Here is an 18,037-nt window from a genome sequence, read left to right on the forward strand (position 1 = left end):
CGCGGGAGGGGCGTGACGTTCGTCAATCAAGCTCAAGTTCAACTTAGCGGCTACTGAATTAGTCTCTCCATTGTTCAGCAGCATCTGCCAGCATGGCAACATCTCAAGCACCAACACGCCAGGCCATCACTTTAAAAGGCTCCACAAATCTTGTCACAGAGTTTTTCAAGTATGCAGCCAACACGTGCGTTATTTCGAGCCACTTTCCGACTCAACAACTCACGATTTCATGCATTGACACAGGATTCTCTTTCAACGTGGAGTGTACCCGTCGGATGACTTTCACATGGTAAAGAAGTACGGGCAAACTGTCCTCGTCACTCAGGACTTGGCACTAGAGAACTATCTTGACAGGTGCATCTCATTCGATATCTATTTTCGTGCACTTGCTTACTTTCATTTAAGGATACTGAAACAAGTCAATAGTAGGTGCCACGCGATTCGTTATACTCTAACTCAACTGGACTTCAGAATGGCTACTTACCGGGTCGGTAACGCAGCTCGTACTTGCGATTATATCAAAAGATGCCAGACTACCACTTGAGCGATGGGTGTTCGATGTTAACCTCGTTGAACAACCAGCTGATTCTGCCGAACCGTAAGTCTCCTGCTGTTCATGTCATTCAGTTGGTTGACCTGCTTCACAAGAATACCTGCAAAGCCTGAATCAGAGATCCAAGCCGAGATTCGCTATATCCTCAAACAAATCGTATCAACCGTAACCTTCCTCCCAATTATTGACACGCCGACTGTCTTCAATATCCTTGCATACACGCATGACTCCGCTGACGTGCCTGCCGATGAGTGGGTCGACACTGATCCACTGGCGATCGAGGCGAGCAAGAGTCAGCAAGTGAAGTTGCGAAGCTTCAGCACTGATGTACACCGAATAGAAGCGTTGGTTGCGTATCGCTACGAAGGATAAACCGATTATTTAGACCTTTGTTTCCCCCGTTACAACAATGATGGACAAAAACTAGTCGCTTTCTTCATGGTGAAATGATATGTAATAGTGAACGCATGTTTGTGAAGGAATGTGTGAACACACAGAAAGAAGAAGAAAAAGTCCAACGCCGTGATCATGATGTCACTTCGTATGGATTCAGATAGAAGAAGCACCGCGTTAGGGGCTTCTAACGGCTCAAACTTGTCACGAAGTCAGTGACCGCAGTCCAATATCCTTGCTGGACACACGTATCATCTAAATACCGTCATTAAACCGGTGGTTCAGATCATCAAAAGAACGCACTATGGTGTCCTCCTTCAAATTCAAGGAATCTCGATTTCCCATTACCGACTTCGGGTATGTCAGATTTGTTTCCTGTGTCACTAGATTTGGTACCCTGGCGCCGCGAAACAATCTGCCATAACTCTTGCATGTGCTCGCGTGGAACAACCTCATCTCTAACACCGCTCAGCATTAAGATCGGCATCGACCGAGGTATTAGAGGTATTTTCGAAGCCGAGTCCCATTTTTGATGGCAAAGAAACGAAAGAGGGCTAAGAAGAGGAAGAACTTTAGGTACGAGACGTGGGAGGTTCGTGAATGTGTTCTCCAGGATTAGCGCCGTGATCTGCAGTCTGAGATTATGATAGGTATGGAAGCAAATTGGAATTTAATCGCCTTTGATGGATTTCGACTTGCAAGGTCAATAGCGACAGCACCACCAATAGACTGACCGTAAAGGATCTTAATACAAAAGCAAGTTAGCCCAATCCTTTGGAAGTGGCGTCAACAACACTTACGACGGGAGTGTTTTTCAAATATGGGTGCGAAGCAAGATAGTCGAGGGCCGTTTGAGCATCTATACGTATGCCTAGAAAATGCAGTGAGCAAAGAGTAGATTACTGGACATACGGTGTCTCGCCTGATTCTGATGGAGAACCCTCTGAATGACCATATCTGTTGGTAAGAATGAGTAAGGGATTCCCCAATAGACTGGATTGCGAAAGACAGAGGGCGCACCCGCGGTATGAGAGCATGAGTACATTGCAGCGCATTTTGACGTAGAATACTTTTGCGAGAGGTATCCGGTGACCGTGATTGCCGCCATTACCGTGGAACATCAAAACTGTCGGTCGGGTGGATGCAAACTTGTATCAGACGACCAAATAGAAGTGAATGAATGAATGCGAAGTATCGGGATAGTGCGACATACCTCTTCATGCGTCTGTTGGTCTGGGTAATCGATGTGTGCAGCGTGGCTGTTGCTTATCTCTGTCCGTTGCATGAGAAGATAGCACCGTAAAGTAAACCTATCTTCAGTGACAAGGGGTAAATCCTGGTATTCAAGTCCAAAATCCGTGGGCACCGGGACCTCTGTTAAAGTTTGGCCAGTTACGTTGGCGTCGAATGTGAAGTGCCCAGTAAACATATACCTATGCGAGAGCCCGGGGGGAATGCGGATGGGTAAATGAGATAATTTTGTCCGTAATATAGTAGTCCGCAGCCTAATGAGATATATAAAGCTCAGTTGAGCAGCATCATAAATTAGGAGGAGCCAGACCTAGCGTTGCAACACCAGCTACGGTAGCGGCGGTTCCCTGTGGACAATGTGTTATGATTAAGGGTTGCTGAACATGGTGAAGATATATGGAAGCACCTTGGCAAAGGCCTCTAATGATGGCAGCGAAGGCATATGTTCGAGATGAGTCGTGGCCTTCAAGCAGTGAACAAGGTCACTATTGTAGTAAGATATTTGTGACTGTTTACCGGACCAGGAGTCATTAATAGGTCAAAGTACTAATCTGGCAACAGCATGTTCAACGCACAGACCTGCGCAGGCCCTGCCTGCAACCAGACGCAAGTTGTGCACTCCCTGAATAGTCAAGGGCACCGTTCAACCACCTCACTCCTCTCCTCCAGTGACAGTCCCGTGCCTCGCCAAGGTCATAGATTCACGTGTCCCACAATCCTAGATGCTCCTGTATGTTGCCGACCTGCAAGGCTATCCAATATTCAAGCTTCGCAGATCCATGATCGAAGGACGATATCATTGATTAACTGATGCATAGCTGTATGATCGGAGGTTTTGGATCACAGTCCTGAGAGTCTGATAACATTAGATGCTAGAGTGATCATCACTAGTCCGCGCTCCATGTACGCTTCATCATAAACATTTTCCAATACCATCATTCGTTTTTTTGACACACGAGCAAAGGCCTCGAACTAAATCATGCTTTCGTAGGCTTCGTGTAAAATTTTCGGATGTGTCGCAGTCCCCGGTCCCGCGGATATATATTCGTGCAAATATTCCATTTGCTCACGGAAATCATATCCATGCTCCACTGCACATGTTGTCAAGTCGGATATCTCCCAGGTTGGGAGATATGGATCAGTCCTTCGGACAACACCGCGGTTGAACTTCCCATCCTGCGGTCTTCACTACTGTCTTCAGCCAGATCTAGCCATCGACTGATCAGCTCATAAGTATCATTATTAGGCATTGACTGAAGTATATCTTATCGTCTCCTAACCCTTCATTATTACAGACAATGCCGTCGTTGCGTAGCTCAAATTAAAACTCAGCTTACCAGTGCTGTCTCTCAACGTTGGCCAAAACTCTTCGGTTATCCTTGCGCCTGTTGAGGGCACCGTCTCGTTGACTGTCGCTAAACTCGCGGCGCTCATTGCTGGTGACCTCTGCGCAAGCATCTTGTAATGCAACCCGGTCATTCCTGCCGAGCCTCCGCTTTAGCTTCTCTTCACTGCTCTCTGCCGTGCTGAAGATCGACATCCGCGCAGAGGTTTCCACCATACTCACTGACCTAGGTTGCGACGCTACTTCTATCCTCGAGATCGTTATCACGCTTGTCGCTGGTATCATTGCCTCCCTTTCTCCTCTCCTTGCTCCTGTTGTCGCTATTATCGCTCCTTTAGGTCCACTCACCCAGAGGCTAACCAATGCCAAAGCAGACTCCTACCGGTGTTTATACCCTCCCACGACAAGGCGACAAGCAGGCACTGTCAGATCACGAATGTTGCAATGTTGTCATATAATTTAGTGTCAACATCACAGGTTTGGCCCACGTTTACTTATATCAGTATTTCATTTGTGATCGCGCAACACAAGCTCAACAAAGCAAATTCAATCTTTATTTCGCATGGTGTCTCTTGTAGCCACAATACTAGTGAAATTGGATAGCAGTTGAAGGAACGACATCTGAGTTGTGACGAGGCATTTTCAGGGCGACGCCTCTCAGAATCCATACTACCACATGGTCTCGCACTATGGGGAGGGGACTCCCCGGACGGGGGCCCGCAAACGTTCCTTCCGCATGGGGCGTGTTGGGGGGGTCGCTTTCAGGGTGGTCATTCCCGCAAACGTCCCCGCCGCTTCAGGCGTGTTGGGGGGGTGGCTTTGCCCCTCTCAAACTGGGGGGGGGGTCGCTTTCAGGGTGGTCGTTTCGTCCGTCTCAGTGAGGGTCGTGCCTTTGTCATCGCTTATTAATCACTTTTTGTCCCAGTCCAAAGCCATGCTCCTTGTCAATGTCATTCCATCCATGGTCTCACGACATCATCGCATCAAGATCCCGGCGACATATGAGCAAAATACTCGAAAATCATGGACGCGTTTTCATCAGACCGCGGGAAATTTTGGCCTCATATCTTTGTCGTGCTCCTCGTCTTGCTCTGTCCATCCATGGTCTTGTGTCATCTTCTCGTCGCATTCCCAGCCGCATACAGTCATAATGCTCAGAAATATGGTGCAAAATTCAAAAAATATAAATTGGCAATGGCAGGAATCGAACTCAAGATCTCAATATGATGACCCATCTTTACCACTCGACCATAATGGATTTTACTTTCCTAGCTCGCAACGGCATGTATCGTGATGCGATCTCTAATAAATCTCTTATGGCTTGCAAATGGTAGGAATGAGTCGCATGCTTACAAGGGTAAAGGCCCCTCAAAGTGGGAAAACATGTCATGCTTGTGGCGCAAAACACCGAGTTCAGAAGCTTATAGTCGTACCACCAGTATTGCCTACTCGGCGTGGTTTGTCATAATGCAGTGTAGAGACCGACATATCTGTAGCCTCATAGCAGCCATATCCACAACTTGTGCTGAACGCCTCTCCAAGCGTACACTACTTTCCTACACCAAGCGCTGCATTCTTGTATACCACCAGTATACCATGTCCCCACACTTCATAAAGCAAAGTACTACATTTGCAGCCCCCATCGCTCTCACACATGAGCATATTCTGTTGGCAGGAACCTGTTACGCACTCAAATAGATCTGTTATGCGGAGCCCTAAGAGGGGCGTCGTCCACTAACGTTCGTGACGTAACCGGAAGGGTCCGGTGTAGCGACTGAGACTGGCGACGTCGAGTCGGCAGATATCAGAGACGCGCGTGTCACGTGACTTCTAAGACGGATGTCTTCAAAGTCACTGACGTTCTCAAAGTAAGGACAGTCTTGTCCGAACGATGAGGTGGTCGATCGAGGTAGACTTAGGCGCGATGAGCACCTAAGAAAAGATACTAGAGACTGAAGCTGAGGGGGCTTCAGAGGGAAGTATGTTCGAGGAAAGATTGAGTAGATTCAAGTTAGGGAATCTAGTACAGAGTGACCGACTACTTATACTAAGTGGAAAGGGTTAAGGGCAAGGCTACCGTACTGTAGGTAAGGGCAAAGGGGAAACGGAAAGGGTATAGGTACGATGGTGGCAGAGCCTGATTAGTGATGTAAGGTCGAATGCGGAATGAGACCGAGAAACGTTGGAACGAGCCAACGGTAAATGATACAATGTGTAGCATGCACGAGTCAAAGGAAAGATAAGACAAGATAAGGAAAGCCACATTGGTGGCACGAGTCAGAACGAGTCATAGCCCGAAGGCACGTGCGCACGTTGGTGCGATAGGAGGGGGATGAGGGACAGGAACGGTTAGTTAGGGTATAAAAACGCTGGTGGGTGCACAAGTAACTGAAGAGGTAAACTAGAAAAAATACCCCCGGCTACTAGGTAGTCTGAGGTGGTATTTCGAGTATGGTACTCTCATCAGTTTTCTAGCTGGTTAAATAGGGGGGGACACACATATTCGAGAGGAGTATGTGTCTGAGTACGAAGGTTTATCGAAGATAAGAAGTATCGTATCATGTCTAATAATGTTATCAACGTTAATAAGCCTAAGAGTATTTTTAGTGCCGCAGCAGGTGGCCGAAGGCCGCCATTAAAAATCTCTCACAGATGTCAAACTCTATAAAAAGGTAAACAGGCGTACACATTCTACATTGAGTAAGAGGCAATAATATTCTGACCCACGGAGCATGGGGCCCACTCCCGGCGCGTCTCGCTATTCCCGCGCTATCGCCCGCTATCCGTGGCACTCGTCCGGGGCTTCCCGCCCATATGATTTCTTTCCCGTGCTATCGTGTTCTCGCGCCATGACATCCCATTTCGTTCGCTGGTTTTTGGTCGGTGTTTTGGTCCCCCAGCGCACGACGCTTTGCATATTTTTCATGTTTTTCTTGGCCCTTTGGCCTCTTTTTGAAGTCTTTCATTTATGGCCTCGCCGTCCATATATCTGTGCATGATCATAGTGTGTCGTGGCGGAGTCATAAATGGAATGAATAGCAAAGTCAGAAAAAAGCCTATACCACATGTCATGTCATTCTGCTGCTATTGGCTGCTATTTCATGGCACTTGGGGGCCAGGGCTGTGTCCATATAATTGTTTTCTTGTAGTGTCCCAGTTCCCACACTATGAAATCTCATTTCATTCTCATTTTTTTTATCAGTATTGTTTGGTCCTCTGTTATTATTTTGTGCATGATCATAGCGAGTTGTGGTTTTCCTATGCTATCGACCGCTATCTATGGCACTCATCCAGGGCTCTATGCCCATATGTTTTTTATCTGGTGCTGTCAAGTTCCCATGCCTCCATTTTCATTTTTCCATTTTTTTTCATGTTTCAGTCTCCTGTATTAGCTTTTTAATATTATTAATCTGCTATGCCATGACTTCATTGCTATCAGCTGCTATCTGTGGCACTTGTCCAGGGCTCCATGCTCATATGTTCTTTTTCTCATGGTGTTAAGTTCCCATGCTGTGACGTCCAGTTTCATTGTCATTTTTTTTTTCCATATTTCAGGTCCCACAAACACATGAACATTTTTCGTACTTTTATGCATTGCTATTGATGGTGAAGCCAAAATATGCCAACACCAGTCTATAGTGTAGTGAGTCAATAGTAAGATACACATATATAGTAAGTAATAAAGACACCTCAGCAGGCTATAATAGCAGATTATAGGGCAAGTCATGACAAGCAATAGCAGACCAATGGCAAGCCATAGCAGATCATAGGAGTATGTCATGACAAGCAATAGCAGGCCAATAGCAAGCCATAGCAGACTATAGCAGGTCATATCAATCCATATGCAAGTTAGAGTAAGTGATGTAGTGCACTAACAAACTTCAATGACCTAGTCAGATCCTAATGGAGCGATAACAGAGTGATAGTCAAATAAGCAATACCAATAGCAGGTCAATAGCAAGTTTGTAACAACTATTCAAAAATTATGGTAGATCATATTGCTGACATAATCTGGCACATTCCTATGGACTTGATGTTTTTGTCTTTACTGATTAGCAACCCCTGTGTTGGATGCATTTATCTAACAAGCAAGAACAGACTAGGCTATGCAAGACCATAACACATTATATTGGTTAGGTGCTCACTTTATGTACTACAGTGAGGCTAAAGTAGGCCATGTATACCAGTAGCAATTAATAGCAAGCCACACAGGCTAATAACAAAGGCCATGCATACCAGTAGCAATTAATAGCAAGCCACACAGGCTAATAACAATCAATAGTAGGCCATAGGTGCCAATAGCAATCAATAGCAAACTACACATATCAATAGCAGGTCATGCACACTAGTAGCAATCAATAGCAAGATCATGCACACTAATAGCAATCAGGCCATGCATACCAGTGGTAATCAATAGCAAGCCATGCCCAACTAATAGAAGATTATGTACACCAAAGGCAAGCAATAGCAAACCACATGGGCCAATAGCAATCAATAGCAAGCTATGTAGGCTAATTGAAGGTCATGCACACCAATAGCAAGCAATAGCAAACTATGAAGGCTAATAGCAGACTATATACACTAGTAGCAAGTAATAGCAAACTACGCAGCCAATAGCAATTATTAGTAAACCATGTGGGCTAATAATAGGCCATAGGGGCCAGTAGCAACCAATAGCAATCCACATAGACCAATAGCAGTTAATAGAAAATCATATAAGCTAATAGCAGGTCATACATACCAATTATAAGTCATGTGAGCCGATACAATTAATAGAAGGTTATAGCAATACATAACAAGTCATAGCCATAGCATATCAATAGCAATCAATAGCAGGTCATGCATGCTAATAGCAAGTCACATGACAGTGTGATTAATTTTTTATATGATGTTGCTGCTTCAAACTGACTCTGGTAATCTCAATCTAAATTTAGATCCTACAATGCCACTAAAGCACTTTGGAGTCAAGTGGTCAGCAAAGATATCAAAATTTTCAACTTATCCAATAAATAACAGCTATTTCAAGGGCATAGGAAATCACTAACAAGCTTTAATAGCCCAGGGCCAACAAATAGGTGCATCGGCAAAACCCTGAATTTATCACAGCTGCCATAGCCAATTACATCATCTTACATCATCTTACAGCGTCTTACAGCAGCACAGGCAGCCATAGTGATGTGTAGCGATATATTTATAGTGACTTACAGCATCTTGTAGTGTATTTACAGACGGTACAGTGATACATGATCGAGGTAGTACTACAACAGCAAGCCACAGTGAGCCAGCTGGTACTAGGAAGTCTGAGAAAATTAAGGTTTATAAAGCAAACATACTAGGGTACAGACATATCTCAGTATCATAGTACTACTACTAGTAATTTATAATGAAAACCGTCCGAAAGTGAATATGTGTCATATCCCGCGTTCCAGACCCAGACTTATCACACATATCATTTCCAGATGTCCAGATCTGGCCAACGTCTATCTATGTCCGGATCCAACCCGCATCCAGCTTCCGTGCCTTATCCCTTTGTATGTTCCTACTCCAGTTAGACTATATCATTTTCCGTACCTCATTTCATTTCCGCCTTTATTTTCCTCTGTTCTAATCTCCGGGTTCATTTACTATTTTCTGGTAGACTAGTGTTTGACTTTTCTATACCTTCCATCCACAGCCTCGCATAGCTTTGGACTGCACTGGCTTACTCTCCGTTAAATCCTTAGTAGTATATAAACCCTGTAAAATCTATGTACATCCTTAGTTCGAATATTATCTTAGACTCTGCTCATTCCCTCCTCCGTCCGACTCGAGTTGTCCTCTTGTCGACCCCCCGCTCATCTTAGGATTAATTCCTATAAGACTTGTCACCTCCGCCTCTACCTTTGGTAGTCCTCCGCTGTTTCCTTTCTAGTTCGGACTTTGTCCAGATTAGTCTTATCTCTTGTTCCTGAATGTCCACCAGAAATCCCGTGCATTGGACATTGTCTGGTAACCTTCAGACATCATTCAACAGCCCTCAGAAGTTAGGGACACGTACTCAGGTAAGGGGCACAGCACATGAGCTGAAGCCAAGCCCTTCGGATTCGACCCTTGAGCATGTTCTTAACAGTATATTTGAACTCACACCTTACCAAGTATACTTACATCTTTATGGCACCTACACGGGCACAGACCATTCTCAACATGGCAGGTTTAGTAACCACCCGACGGGACTCTACTCCCATAGTTGATGCCTTCCTCAGTGGCTCTCAGCGCCGCACCAGTGCACAAGGCACTGCCTCCAGTATTTCACAACTCATGAACCATCCCCATTCGGCTACCCCTACACTCACACCCACCGGAAATCTTCTGCACAATGATTCCGACGACGAGTATCCTCTAGGCGGTAACCTGCCCCGGAGATGGTGGGGGGGATCCAGATGATGAACCTCCAGACGACCCGGATGACGATGAAAACGAAGGCCTAGTTCTGCAAGACTTGGTCTTCCTCCGCCTATCTCAAGCTATCAATAACCTGGTGTGTAAGAACCGCCAATCATCCTCCTCCAGTGACTCTAAAGTCAAAGTCCAAGAAACAGATATCTTTGATGGCCCTGAGCCCTGGAAGCTCTGGGTGTTCTTTGTCCAATGTGAGCTTAACTTTCAAGCTAAGCCAAAATCTTTCCGTACCAGCCGAACTAAAGTCAACTTCATGCAATCATACCTCAAAGACATGGCCCTTGAATGGTTTGAGCCGGACCTCCTTTCAGATGATCTAGCGGATCATCTGGACTGGATGGATGACTACTCCAAGTTCATGTTAGAACTCCAAACTAACTTCGGACCTCACAACCCGGTCGGAGATGCGAAAATGCAGCTGGAACAGCTCTACATGCGTGACAGACAGTGCATCAACAAGTATGTTGTAGAGTTCCAGCGGCTAGCTTCCCAAGTCCGAGGTTGGGGCAATGGAGCTTTGTGCTGTCAATTCTACAACGGACTTCTGGCTCGCATCAAGGACAAGATCAGTCGTCAAGGGAAACCTACTACACTTCCTGAATATAAAACTCTTGCCCAGACTATCGATGCTCGATACTGGGAATGCAAGGGAGAAGTCTCCTGCAAAACCAAACCCTCCACATCCGCCCCCCCCCCCCGCTAAGCAGTTGACTTCTACGAAAACAGGGAGGAAGGAAGTTACCAGTAAAGTGATGAAGAACGCTCTCTGTTAAGACCATGCACAAAGGGTAGGACTGATTCTGAGGGGCTTGGCTTCAGCTCGTGTGCTGCGCCCCTTACCCAAGTATGTGCCCTTAATTTCAGATTGGTGTCCGAAAGAAAGTCCGAAGATGTCCGAAGGCGCGGGAAACTTCGGAAGGACTTTCCGGATGGGTGCAAGTAACTTCCGGATGAGTGCGGGAAAGTTCTGGAGGAACTTCCGGAAATTACAATGAGGTTTCGTCCTAATACAGATATGTGTAATGGCTACTCAGGACTTGTCCTGAGTAGAAGCAAACAGAGGAAAGGCTGCAAGGACAAAGTCCGAAGCTGAACAGGTCCGGAGGACTGCGGGAAAGATCCGGATAGACTTCCGGAAACTTCAGAGGTTAGACAAGTGGATAAGTGGATGAGCGGAGGATCGGAGGATCGGAACTCCGGCCTAGGGAATTCCTCCCTAGGCCTGAGACGGATATTGACTAAGTCAAAGGACTAGAACTGATAAGAGGATTTAGAGTGAAGACTAGTGTGAGGACTAATATGATATTCAGACTGAGGTACTACAAGACATATACACGAGTTTATATACTAAGAGAAATAATGGAAGGATCAATAAGCAGAGTCCGAGGCTATGTACGAAGCATATGCAAAGGTTAACAAACATGAGTCGGAAATGAACATAGGTTAATGGATCAGTAAGCATACCGGATAGGCTGTGTTAATGTTATATGCACAGGAAATGAATCAAGAAGTTTATCATATATCAGAAAGGATCGGATTGGACCGGATCGGATGTGGTCTGGATGAGATGCGTGGATATGCAAGATATAATATTAGGGCAATGGGACAAGGGTGAACGATGCAGGCTAGCTGCGAAGGATAAGGGATCTGGACGTGGACATGCGGATGTGGATGTGCAGAGGTGCAGGGATCCGGATGGGTACTGGAGACATGGATAGGACATCTGAAGGTCCGGATGAGGCGTGGGAATATTATTGGATGTAGGTCCGGAATACGGGATATGACACTCTCACTCCTACTACTGATGCGGACACATTGAATATGCAACCCACCTTTTCTCACTGCCAACTTGGTGGCCGGTTTGGCTTTGCACAGTCTATCATCCCTCCCGGCACGGAGCCCAACTTGCAAGCACTTAATAACCCCTTTGTAGCGGCCACTAGGGAAAAATGTGCTCTGTCAGTTTCCTTGGATCTCAACAGGCGTCTTCTTCCCACTGCCACCTCCAGAAACAACGATTTGGCACAACCAGCACCTTCAAAATCCAGGTCAAGTGTGCAACCTAACACTACGTTCCACAAGAACCTGGACCCTGCTCTATTGTCAGCTGGAGATGTATGTTCAGGAGCTGGATATACCGGATCCAAAAGTTCAGAGGCATCTACTGATGACAATGATGACAATGGAGGTCACGCTGATGACAATGAAGAGGAGGATGAGGAAGAAGAAGAAGGCGATGTCGAAGGCCAGGAGGTCAGATGGGGAGCAGCGCATGGGCACCTTACTGCACATCCTGGTAAGTGATTCACTCTCACAATTTTGATCACACTGAGCATGAGACAGGTTTTTCAAAGGAAGTTGAGCCCTCACAACCTCAGGTCACCACTGCTCTTCCAACTTATTTCGAATTTCAACACTCACACGATGAGGATGATAACATGGCTGATAAGAATTTAGCAGCTGGCACGTCCAGTGACAATGACAATATCCAGGTATATATCATTTGTTTTTCTGGAGTCTGCTAACCTTCTCTTCCTTGAAGCCCACAGAGAATATTCCTGATGATGTTCTACAGCTTCACCACAAGCGAAATGGACATCCCCGCCTGCCTGATCCTGCGATCCTCAATCTTTTGCGTCAGGCTGAGACCAAACCTCCTGATTCCAAGCCGAGTGATATGAATATCAAAGCTCGTAAGGTATCAGCCAAGATAACAGGTGAAGGTCCTAAGGCTACACAGCTGGGATGGTATGGTCCTCATTGAAAAGAGGTTCCTTGAGGAAACAAAGGGAGAGTGCCGTGTTCAGTGCGCGATAGAACATCTGTTCCCGACCTTCATTGACGGCTTGTTGGGAACCATCCCTGAGATCCTTACAGCTTCGCTTGTACAATGGCTCGAAAGCGGCCAACAAGTTGAAGGCAGTGAGTATTTCTTTTCCCCTTGAAACAGCTTGCTCACTCGTCTATTAGATATTTGGCCTGATTACAAGCCTGAGATGGCCAAGCTCGTGTGTCTGTGTTTTTGGTCGCATGCCTGTATCTGACGTGCTTGTTTTTATTTCAGCTGTTTGAAGATCTATCGACATGGCACTCAGACCTCAAGAAAATCGCCATCAGTATCACACCCTCTATGTATGACCTTGTCCCGCCATCTCATGTTTCCCCCCAAGAACGTGCTATGTGGGTTGAAGAACGTGCTGCAAAACTACTTGAATCGTTGTGTTAGTAGGGATGGGCGCGAGGCTAGATCAGAGGACATAAGGTTGGCAGTGGCAGGGGTCTCAGAGGTTTCGGAGTCTTTAGACAATACTTAAAGCAATGTTTCACACACATGCATCATGGAATCAGGCAGGAGATGATTTAGATAGATATTTGTGGCAAAATCATATCAAATATACGCACATTATATCCAAAGACATAGTCATACATAAGCATCAGCATAATGCCAATAAATTGCGAGACAACTCTAATGTTGATGAAGATATGTAAGTATCACAACTGTGATACCAGGTAGATAAATAAATGACAGAGGTTTCGCATCTCTCCGACATGGTGGTCACCCGTTGTCTGGACTTGACCTTGTGATAGCTGTTTAGCATGGCAACCAGTCAGTAATCAAGACTTACAATATCCTCACAATAGTTGCACTGTAAGATCATGGCTCACAATTATGATGTGTCCAGGTAAATCCCTTGCCAAGATTTCAAATATCCTTGTAATATTGATGTGACATGGTCATTGCCCACAATTATGATGTCTCCAGGTCAATTGACACCAATCCCTCATCAAAATTCATAATATGTATGTGGTATACTCATTCCTCACAGTTGTGATGGGTCCAGGTCAATACCTTGCCAAAAATTATAATATCTTTATAATATTTATATGGTACTGTCATTCCTCGTAGCCATGATGAGTCCAGGTAAATCCCTTGGCAAAAGTTATCTACAATATATAATCTCAAGATGACCTTGAAGTGTCGTCCACCCGCGTGCGTCTCGCATGGTTCTCATGTGTGCTTACTTAATCAACCAACTTCATCTCTATCCGGAAAAATTCTGTCGCTTTGTGCTCACCGCAAGGCTGGTTTGGCCATTTTAATATATATGTTGAGCACAGGGATAAACTGGGTTGTGAGTTTCCACTGCGTACGGGTGAAAAATAAGATGCATTAGACTTAGGATAGATCAATGGATTTTAATGGCCCGAGGTATGAATTCACTGGCTCATCTAAAAAAAACCAGGCATGGACAGAGCACAAGGAGGCCTGAAGTTGGTAGAGTTTGAGCATATGTACAACACCGAAGTGAGACGAGGAAATAGTTTGCCTTGGATCGAAGGATATCAGACATTCACCATCAAGAAAACCCTTACAATTTCATTGATAGTCACGCGCACAGGTTGACACTTGCACACTCTCACATATTATTCAACTGAAATATAAGACATATGATTTCCAAATCAAAGAAAAATTCCTTATTTCCGAATCAGCCCAGGACCAAGGCTGGCAATCACCAGTGGAATAACTAGGCCCGCTCCCACTAGGAAGGCCAAACCACATCTGAGCCTTGCAGATAAGGGCAGTCCAAAGTCAGCTGTGAAGATGCCTGCAAGGAAACCAAGTGTAGAGAATCCCAAACTGTAATGTTTGTGAGTACTAGTGACGATAGAGATCGGGGCAACAATTCGGTTACCTCATCAAATATAGAAAACTGGGTATACTTGTGAGGATCACAAGACTTGCCACCCTTCCTTGCAGGTAGTACGCCTATCGAATCAATAATGTCAGGCTAAGGTTAAAGGAATAAATACAATCGGACCACAAAGTCAAGGGATCTCAATCTCTGGCCAAAGTGTTGCGCAATGGTACATCCGACAATACAGTACACACTCAGAAGAAAGGAAATAGAACACAACATTTTTGTTGCAAGGGGTGAGCCTAAGCCTGGGATAGCAAGGATGTTGGCATTTACTGCCATAATGACGCTTGCCTGTCAGAGAAGAGGTAAGCATTCTTATCTGGAACCACAATGGAGGACTTATCTCGCCCACGGAATGAGTGCGAATCAAACAAGCCTCGGGTTGACCGTAGTGATTTAGATATTCATGATGGCCTGTTGTGACTCGTCAATCAATGACGTCTAGTATGAGAAAGTGGTAATGCACGAATCACATGCAACAATTTGCCTGTTAGTAAGTGAGAATATAAGTGTTCGATAGTCTATTTTGCGAAGGCCCACGCACCGCAAATTGCAACACCTGGCTCCTCCACCGTCCCATTAGGTCTTGCAAGTGCCTCTATCCTTTGGCCATCAATTTAAATGTGTAGGCCGAGATGGGATTGCATACCGGCAGTGGCAAGCTCTATGGCCATTTCTTTCATTTGATCAAGAGTCCAAAATAAGCTAGCGGCAGTAGATTGCTCCATGGCCAGCGCTTCTGTAAGTTACTTAAGTCGTTCTGATCGAGCGCTGCCAAGTCAAAGAACTCGCCTACACGGTACCAGTTCAACTTCACCCATAAGCTTCTTACTTCTGAGACATGCATTGCCATCCCACATGGAAAGTATTCAATGTGTTTCCTAGTGTGTAGTGAGAAACATGAAAGTCAATTTGTTCCGATTACTCACCAGTATTGAGCTTTGAGTTTGAGCCCTGCAGAATCAAGTTTAAGAACTAAAGTAAATAAAAATAAAAATCAGTGTACTTTTATGGTTCCAGTGCCTCGCTGCCATGCATTGTTGGAACAGAATGTAACCATCCATTGGTTCAACCCAAGTAATGATCTGACTTTCCGGGACCACATAATAGTATGGGTAGATCTCCTCCCCTCTCGCTAACATTGGATCAACGACTAGGAGCCATTGCTTTCCATCTATCTTTGATCTTGACACATCAATCCAGGACTCAAGCTTCCGGAGCTGTGCCTCCGAACAAGTGCCTAGGTTCATCTCAGTGTATGTTCTCTGCTTTAAGTAAGCATGTAACACACCAAAATTTCAGCCAGCACCCACCGTTTTTCCATTGTAGTAATACATTGCTCCCGATGGGTGAATAGACTCTCTCCAATCCCCTTTCTCTCCATGCCTGTTGATACTACCGTTAGATCGATACTGCCAGGAACTACGATAACAAACCTGACAGGGTCAATTTGCATCGCCTGCACGTTATAATTGTGACGTGGAGATATTCTATATGAATCAGGTTAGTGGGACTCAATGTTTAATGTATGCAGCTTATGGCTGAAGCATTTCGGTGTACCACTGAAGTTGTGTGGGCCAGATAGGAACACTGCGGTTGAGTAGCTCCGTTCGTTGGTCCATACCCAGACTGGAGGTCTGGCATGACAATCAGAGTATGTAGTTTCAAAAAGAATGACTGAACGTACCGTCATGGCCATGTTGAACTTTCCAAGCGTCGTTCACACGATGGAGTATGTAACACATTGATATTTATACACATAAGTACATTAATGATACAATGCTGTGACCCTGAGACCAGGGATATAATTAGCGAATACTTCTCATAGACTGGGATGGCGAACAAGTAGCAAAGAGGGCATACATGAAGAAATACAACTCCGATTGTTGGTGATGCCTGAACAAATTTTCATGTATATTGGGAAGGCGCTTCATGATTTGAGTTGGCATTTTTAGGGACTCATTAAGTAGCTCTTTCACCTTGGAACTGAGTGATTTCCGGGAAAAGGACCGAGACCTTGCAGGACGGAGAGTGGTGATGTCTGTCTCGGAGTCATCCCCGTTTGTGTGGGTTGCAAAGTTATCTTTTTTCCTTCCCTCCTCCCGTCATCGAGCTTGTAGCGCTCGATACCCAACAAATAATGTTTTTGTCTTACCCAATCGTCTGCCTTCGGAGTCTCAGTTAGTTAGGTGACGATAGTGTCTGCAACACAAGGGTTAAATCAACTATAAGGCGCTGGAGTACCACACCACTGAGTAGGATGTGTCAGTATTATCTCAATCAACAATAAGTAGCAGCACGTACGACAGCTGGTACACGTCGCAAACCCATTTCGCGATTACCACACTTGCCACCATCGGCAATATGATTGTAGCCACAAGTCCTGCCAGGACAGACAAGATGCCTGCAATGGCTCCCATCATAGACAGTTCAGCAGCCTTGTGAATGATCATGATATAGAAATCCACTCACACGAAGAATCGGCCTACATGGTCTTGTCAGGATTAGCAGTACATCTAACATCTCGCTTGTTGAATTCTAACCACCACATTCCTGAAGTTATGGCTGTCCAAGTGCTGTACACAAATCAAGTCAGAATACGTGCAGTGATGACGGAGATAGACATTACAGGATGAGGGTCATAGAAGCTCCACACAGTGAGAATGTAAGCGATGGAGGTCACCACTGACGCCTCGCTCGCAACATGCTTATAAACACACTCCTCGGTTATTTGGATAAGACAAACCAGCATCTCTGCATGCTCTTTGCTGCGGAACAGGTCCGCACACAACTCCTCAAAACAAGAACGAGTAAGGGAAGTATAATAAAAGTTGAGACCCTCAAAGAGAGACTCAATTTCAATGGAAGTCTGGCTGGCCGGTGACAGAGTCCGCTTGGCACGCTCGCAGGAAGTCTGTAGACGATGCATGAGGGTTGGAAGAGAGATCTGTTACATTGTTAGCCCAGAAAATAACCGATATGAACATGACTCACCCTTCTTGTGCTTGCGCGTGCGAAGTGGTTGACGAGTCGTTTGCTGTGTTCTGTATTATTAGAAGTGAAACTTTTCATCTCCCACAGATTTGCGCATCTCTGGGGGAGGAGGGGTAGGAGATGTCGTGCATGATGGAACTTTGCCTTCTTCGGGGATGGTGGCGACGAAGCTGTTAATATTTGTGGGGAAGTAGGCGCAATAGCTGCAGTCTCCAATTTGGGATTTTGCAGAATATCTGAAATGATATCAACAGTGACCGGAACATCCTTTCTGAAGTTCTTTGCATAGTACGAGTTCCAATGTGTGTTGGTTGCGATGTTTGGTGCCTTGAAGGTCATATGCTCAAGGAAGTGGGCAGTGCC

The 18,037-nt window shown here is 45.4% G+C and overlaps 5 protein-coding genes across 5 annotated transcripts; 2 read left to right on the plus strand and 3 right to left on the minus strand.

The window, feature by feature from the left end:
• Window positions 1–92: 92 nt before the first annotated feature.
• Window positions 93–925, plus strand: F5891DRAFT_983714 (DNA-binding protein; the record flags this gene model as incomplete). The annotated part of the gene is made up of 5 exons (XM_041377350.1): window positions 93–184; window positions 244–354; window positions 406–425; window positions 472–598; window positions 649–925. 5 exons carry the CDS (start codon window positions 93–95, stop codon window positions 923–925), a joined length of 627 nt encoding a protein of 208 aa, XP_041221771.1.
• Window positions 926–1,029: 104 nt separating this feature from the next.
• F5891DRAFT_611367 (Alpha/Beta hydrolase protein) lies at window positions 1,030–2,683 on the minus strand. The gene is made up of 10 exons (XM_041372459.1): window positions 2,604–2,683; window positions 2,508–2,544; window positions 2,380–2,451; window positions 2,160–2,320; window positions 1,869–2,094; window positions 1,747–1,817; window positions 1,625–1,690; window positions 1,250–1,574; window positions 1,195–1,201; window positions 1,030–1,146 (listed from the first exon to the last, which is right to left on the minus strand). The coding sequence occupies exons 1-10, from the start codon at window positions 2,637–2,639 to the stop codon at window positions 1,134–1,136; spliced, it is 1,014 nt and encodes a 337-aa protein (XP_041221772.1). The 5' UTR covers window positions 2,640–2,683; the 3' UTR covers window positions 1,030–1,133.
• Window positions 2,684–11,801: 9,118 nt separating this feature from the next.
• Window positions 11,802–13,206, plus strand: F5891DRAFT_1193430 (uncharacterized protein; the record flags this gene model as incomplete). The annotated part of the gene is made up of 6 exons (XM_041367741.1): window positions 11,802–12,276; window positions 12,324–12,472; window positions 12,523–12,678; window positions 12,704–12,902; window positions 12,951–12,988; window positions 13,045–13,206. 6 exons carry the CDS (start codon window positions 11,802–11,804, stop codon window positions 13,204–13,206), a joined length of 1,179 nt encoding a protein of 392 aa, XP_041221773.1.
• A 2,153-nt stretch (window positions 13,207–15,359) lies between these two features.
• On the minus strand, window positions 15,360–16,379 carry F5891DRAFT_983717 (uncharacterized protein; the record flags this gene model as incomplete). Its single annotated transcript, XM_041377351.1, has 7 exons — window positions 15,360–15,561; window positions 15,610–15,634; window positions 15,687–15,945; window positions 15,972–16,075; window positions 16,117–16,170; window positions 16,305–16,317; window positions 16,368–16,379. 7 exons carry the CDS (start codon window positions 16,377–16,379, stop codon window positions 15,360–15,362), a joined length of 669 nt encoding a protein of 222 aa, XP_041221774.1.
• An 888-nt stretch (window positions 16,380–17,267) lies between these two features.
• On the minus strand, window positions 17,268–17,609 carry F5891DRAFT_959015 (uncharacterized protein; the record flags this gene model as incomplete). Its single annotated transcript, XM_041375612.1, has 1 exon — window positions 17,268–17,609. The coding sequence occupies one exon, from the start codon at window positions 17,607–17,609 to the stop codon at window positions 17,268–17,270; it is 342 nt and encodes a 113-aa protein (XP_041221775.1).
• Window positions 17,610–18,037: the final 428 nt, after the last annotated feature.

The sequence above is a fragment of the Suillus fuscotomentosus genome (assembly GCF_016647785.1).
Source record: "Suillus fuscotomentosus strain FC203 chromosome Unknown F5891scaffold_58, whole genome shotgun sequence".
NCBI classification, from domain to species: Eukaryota; Fungi; Basidiomycota; class Agaricomycetes; order Boletales; family Suillaceae; genus Suillus; species Suillus fuscotomentosus.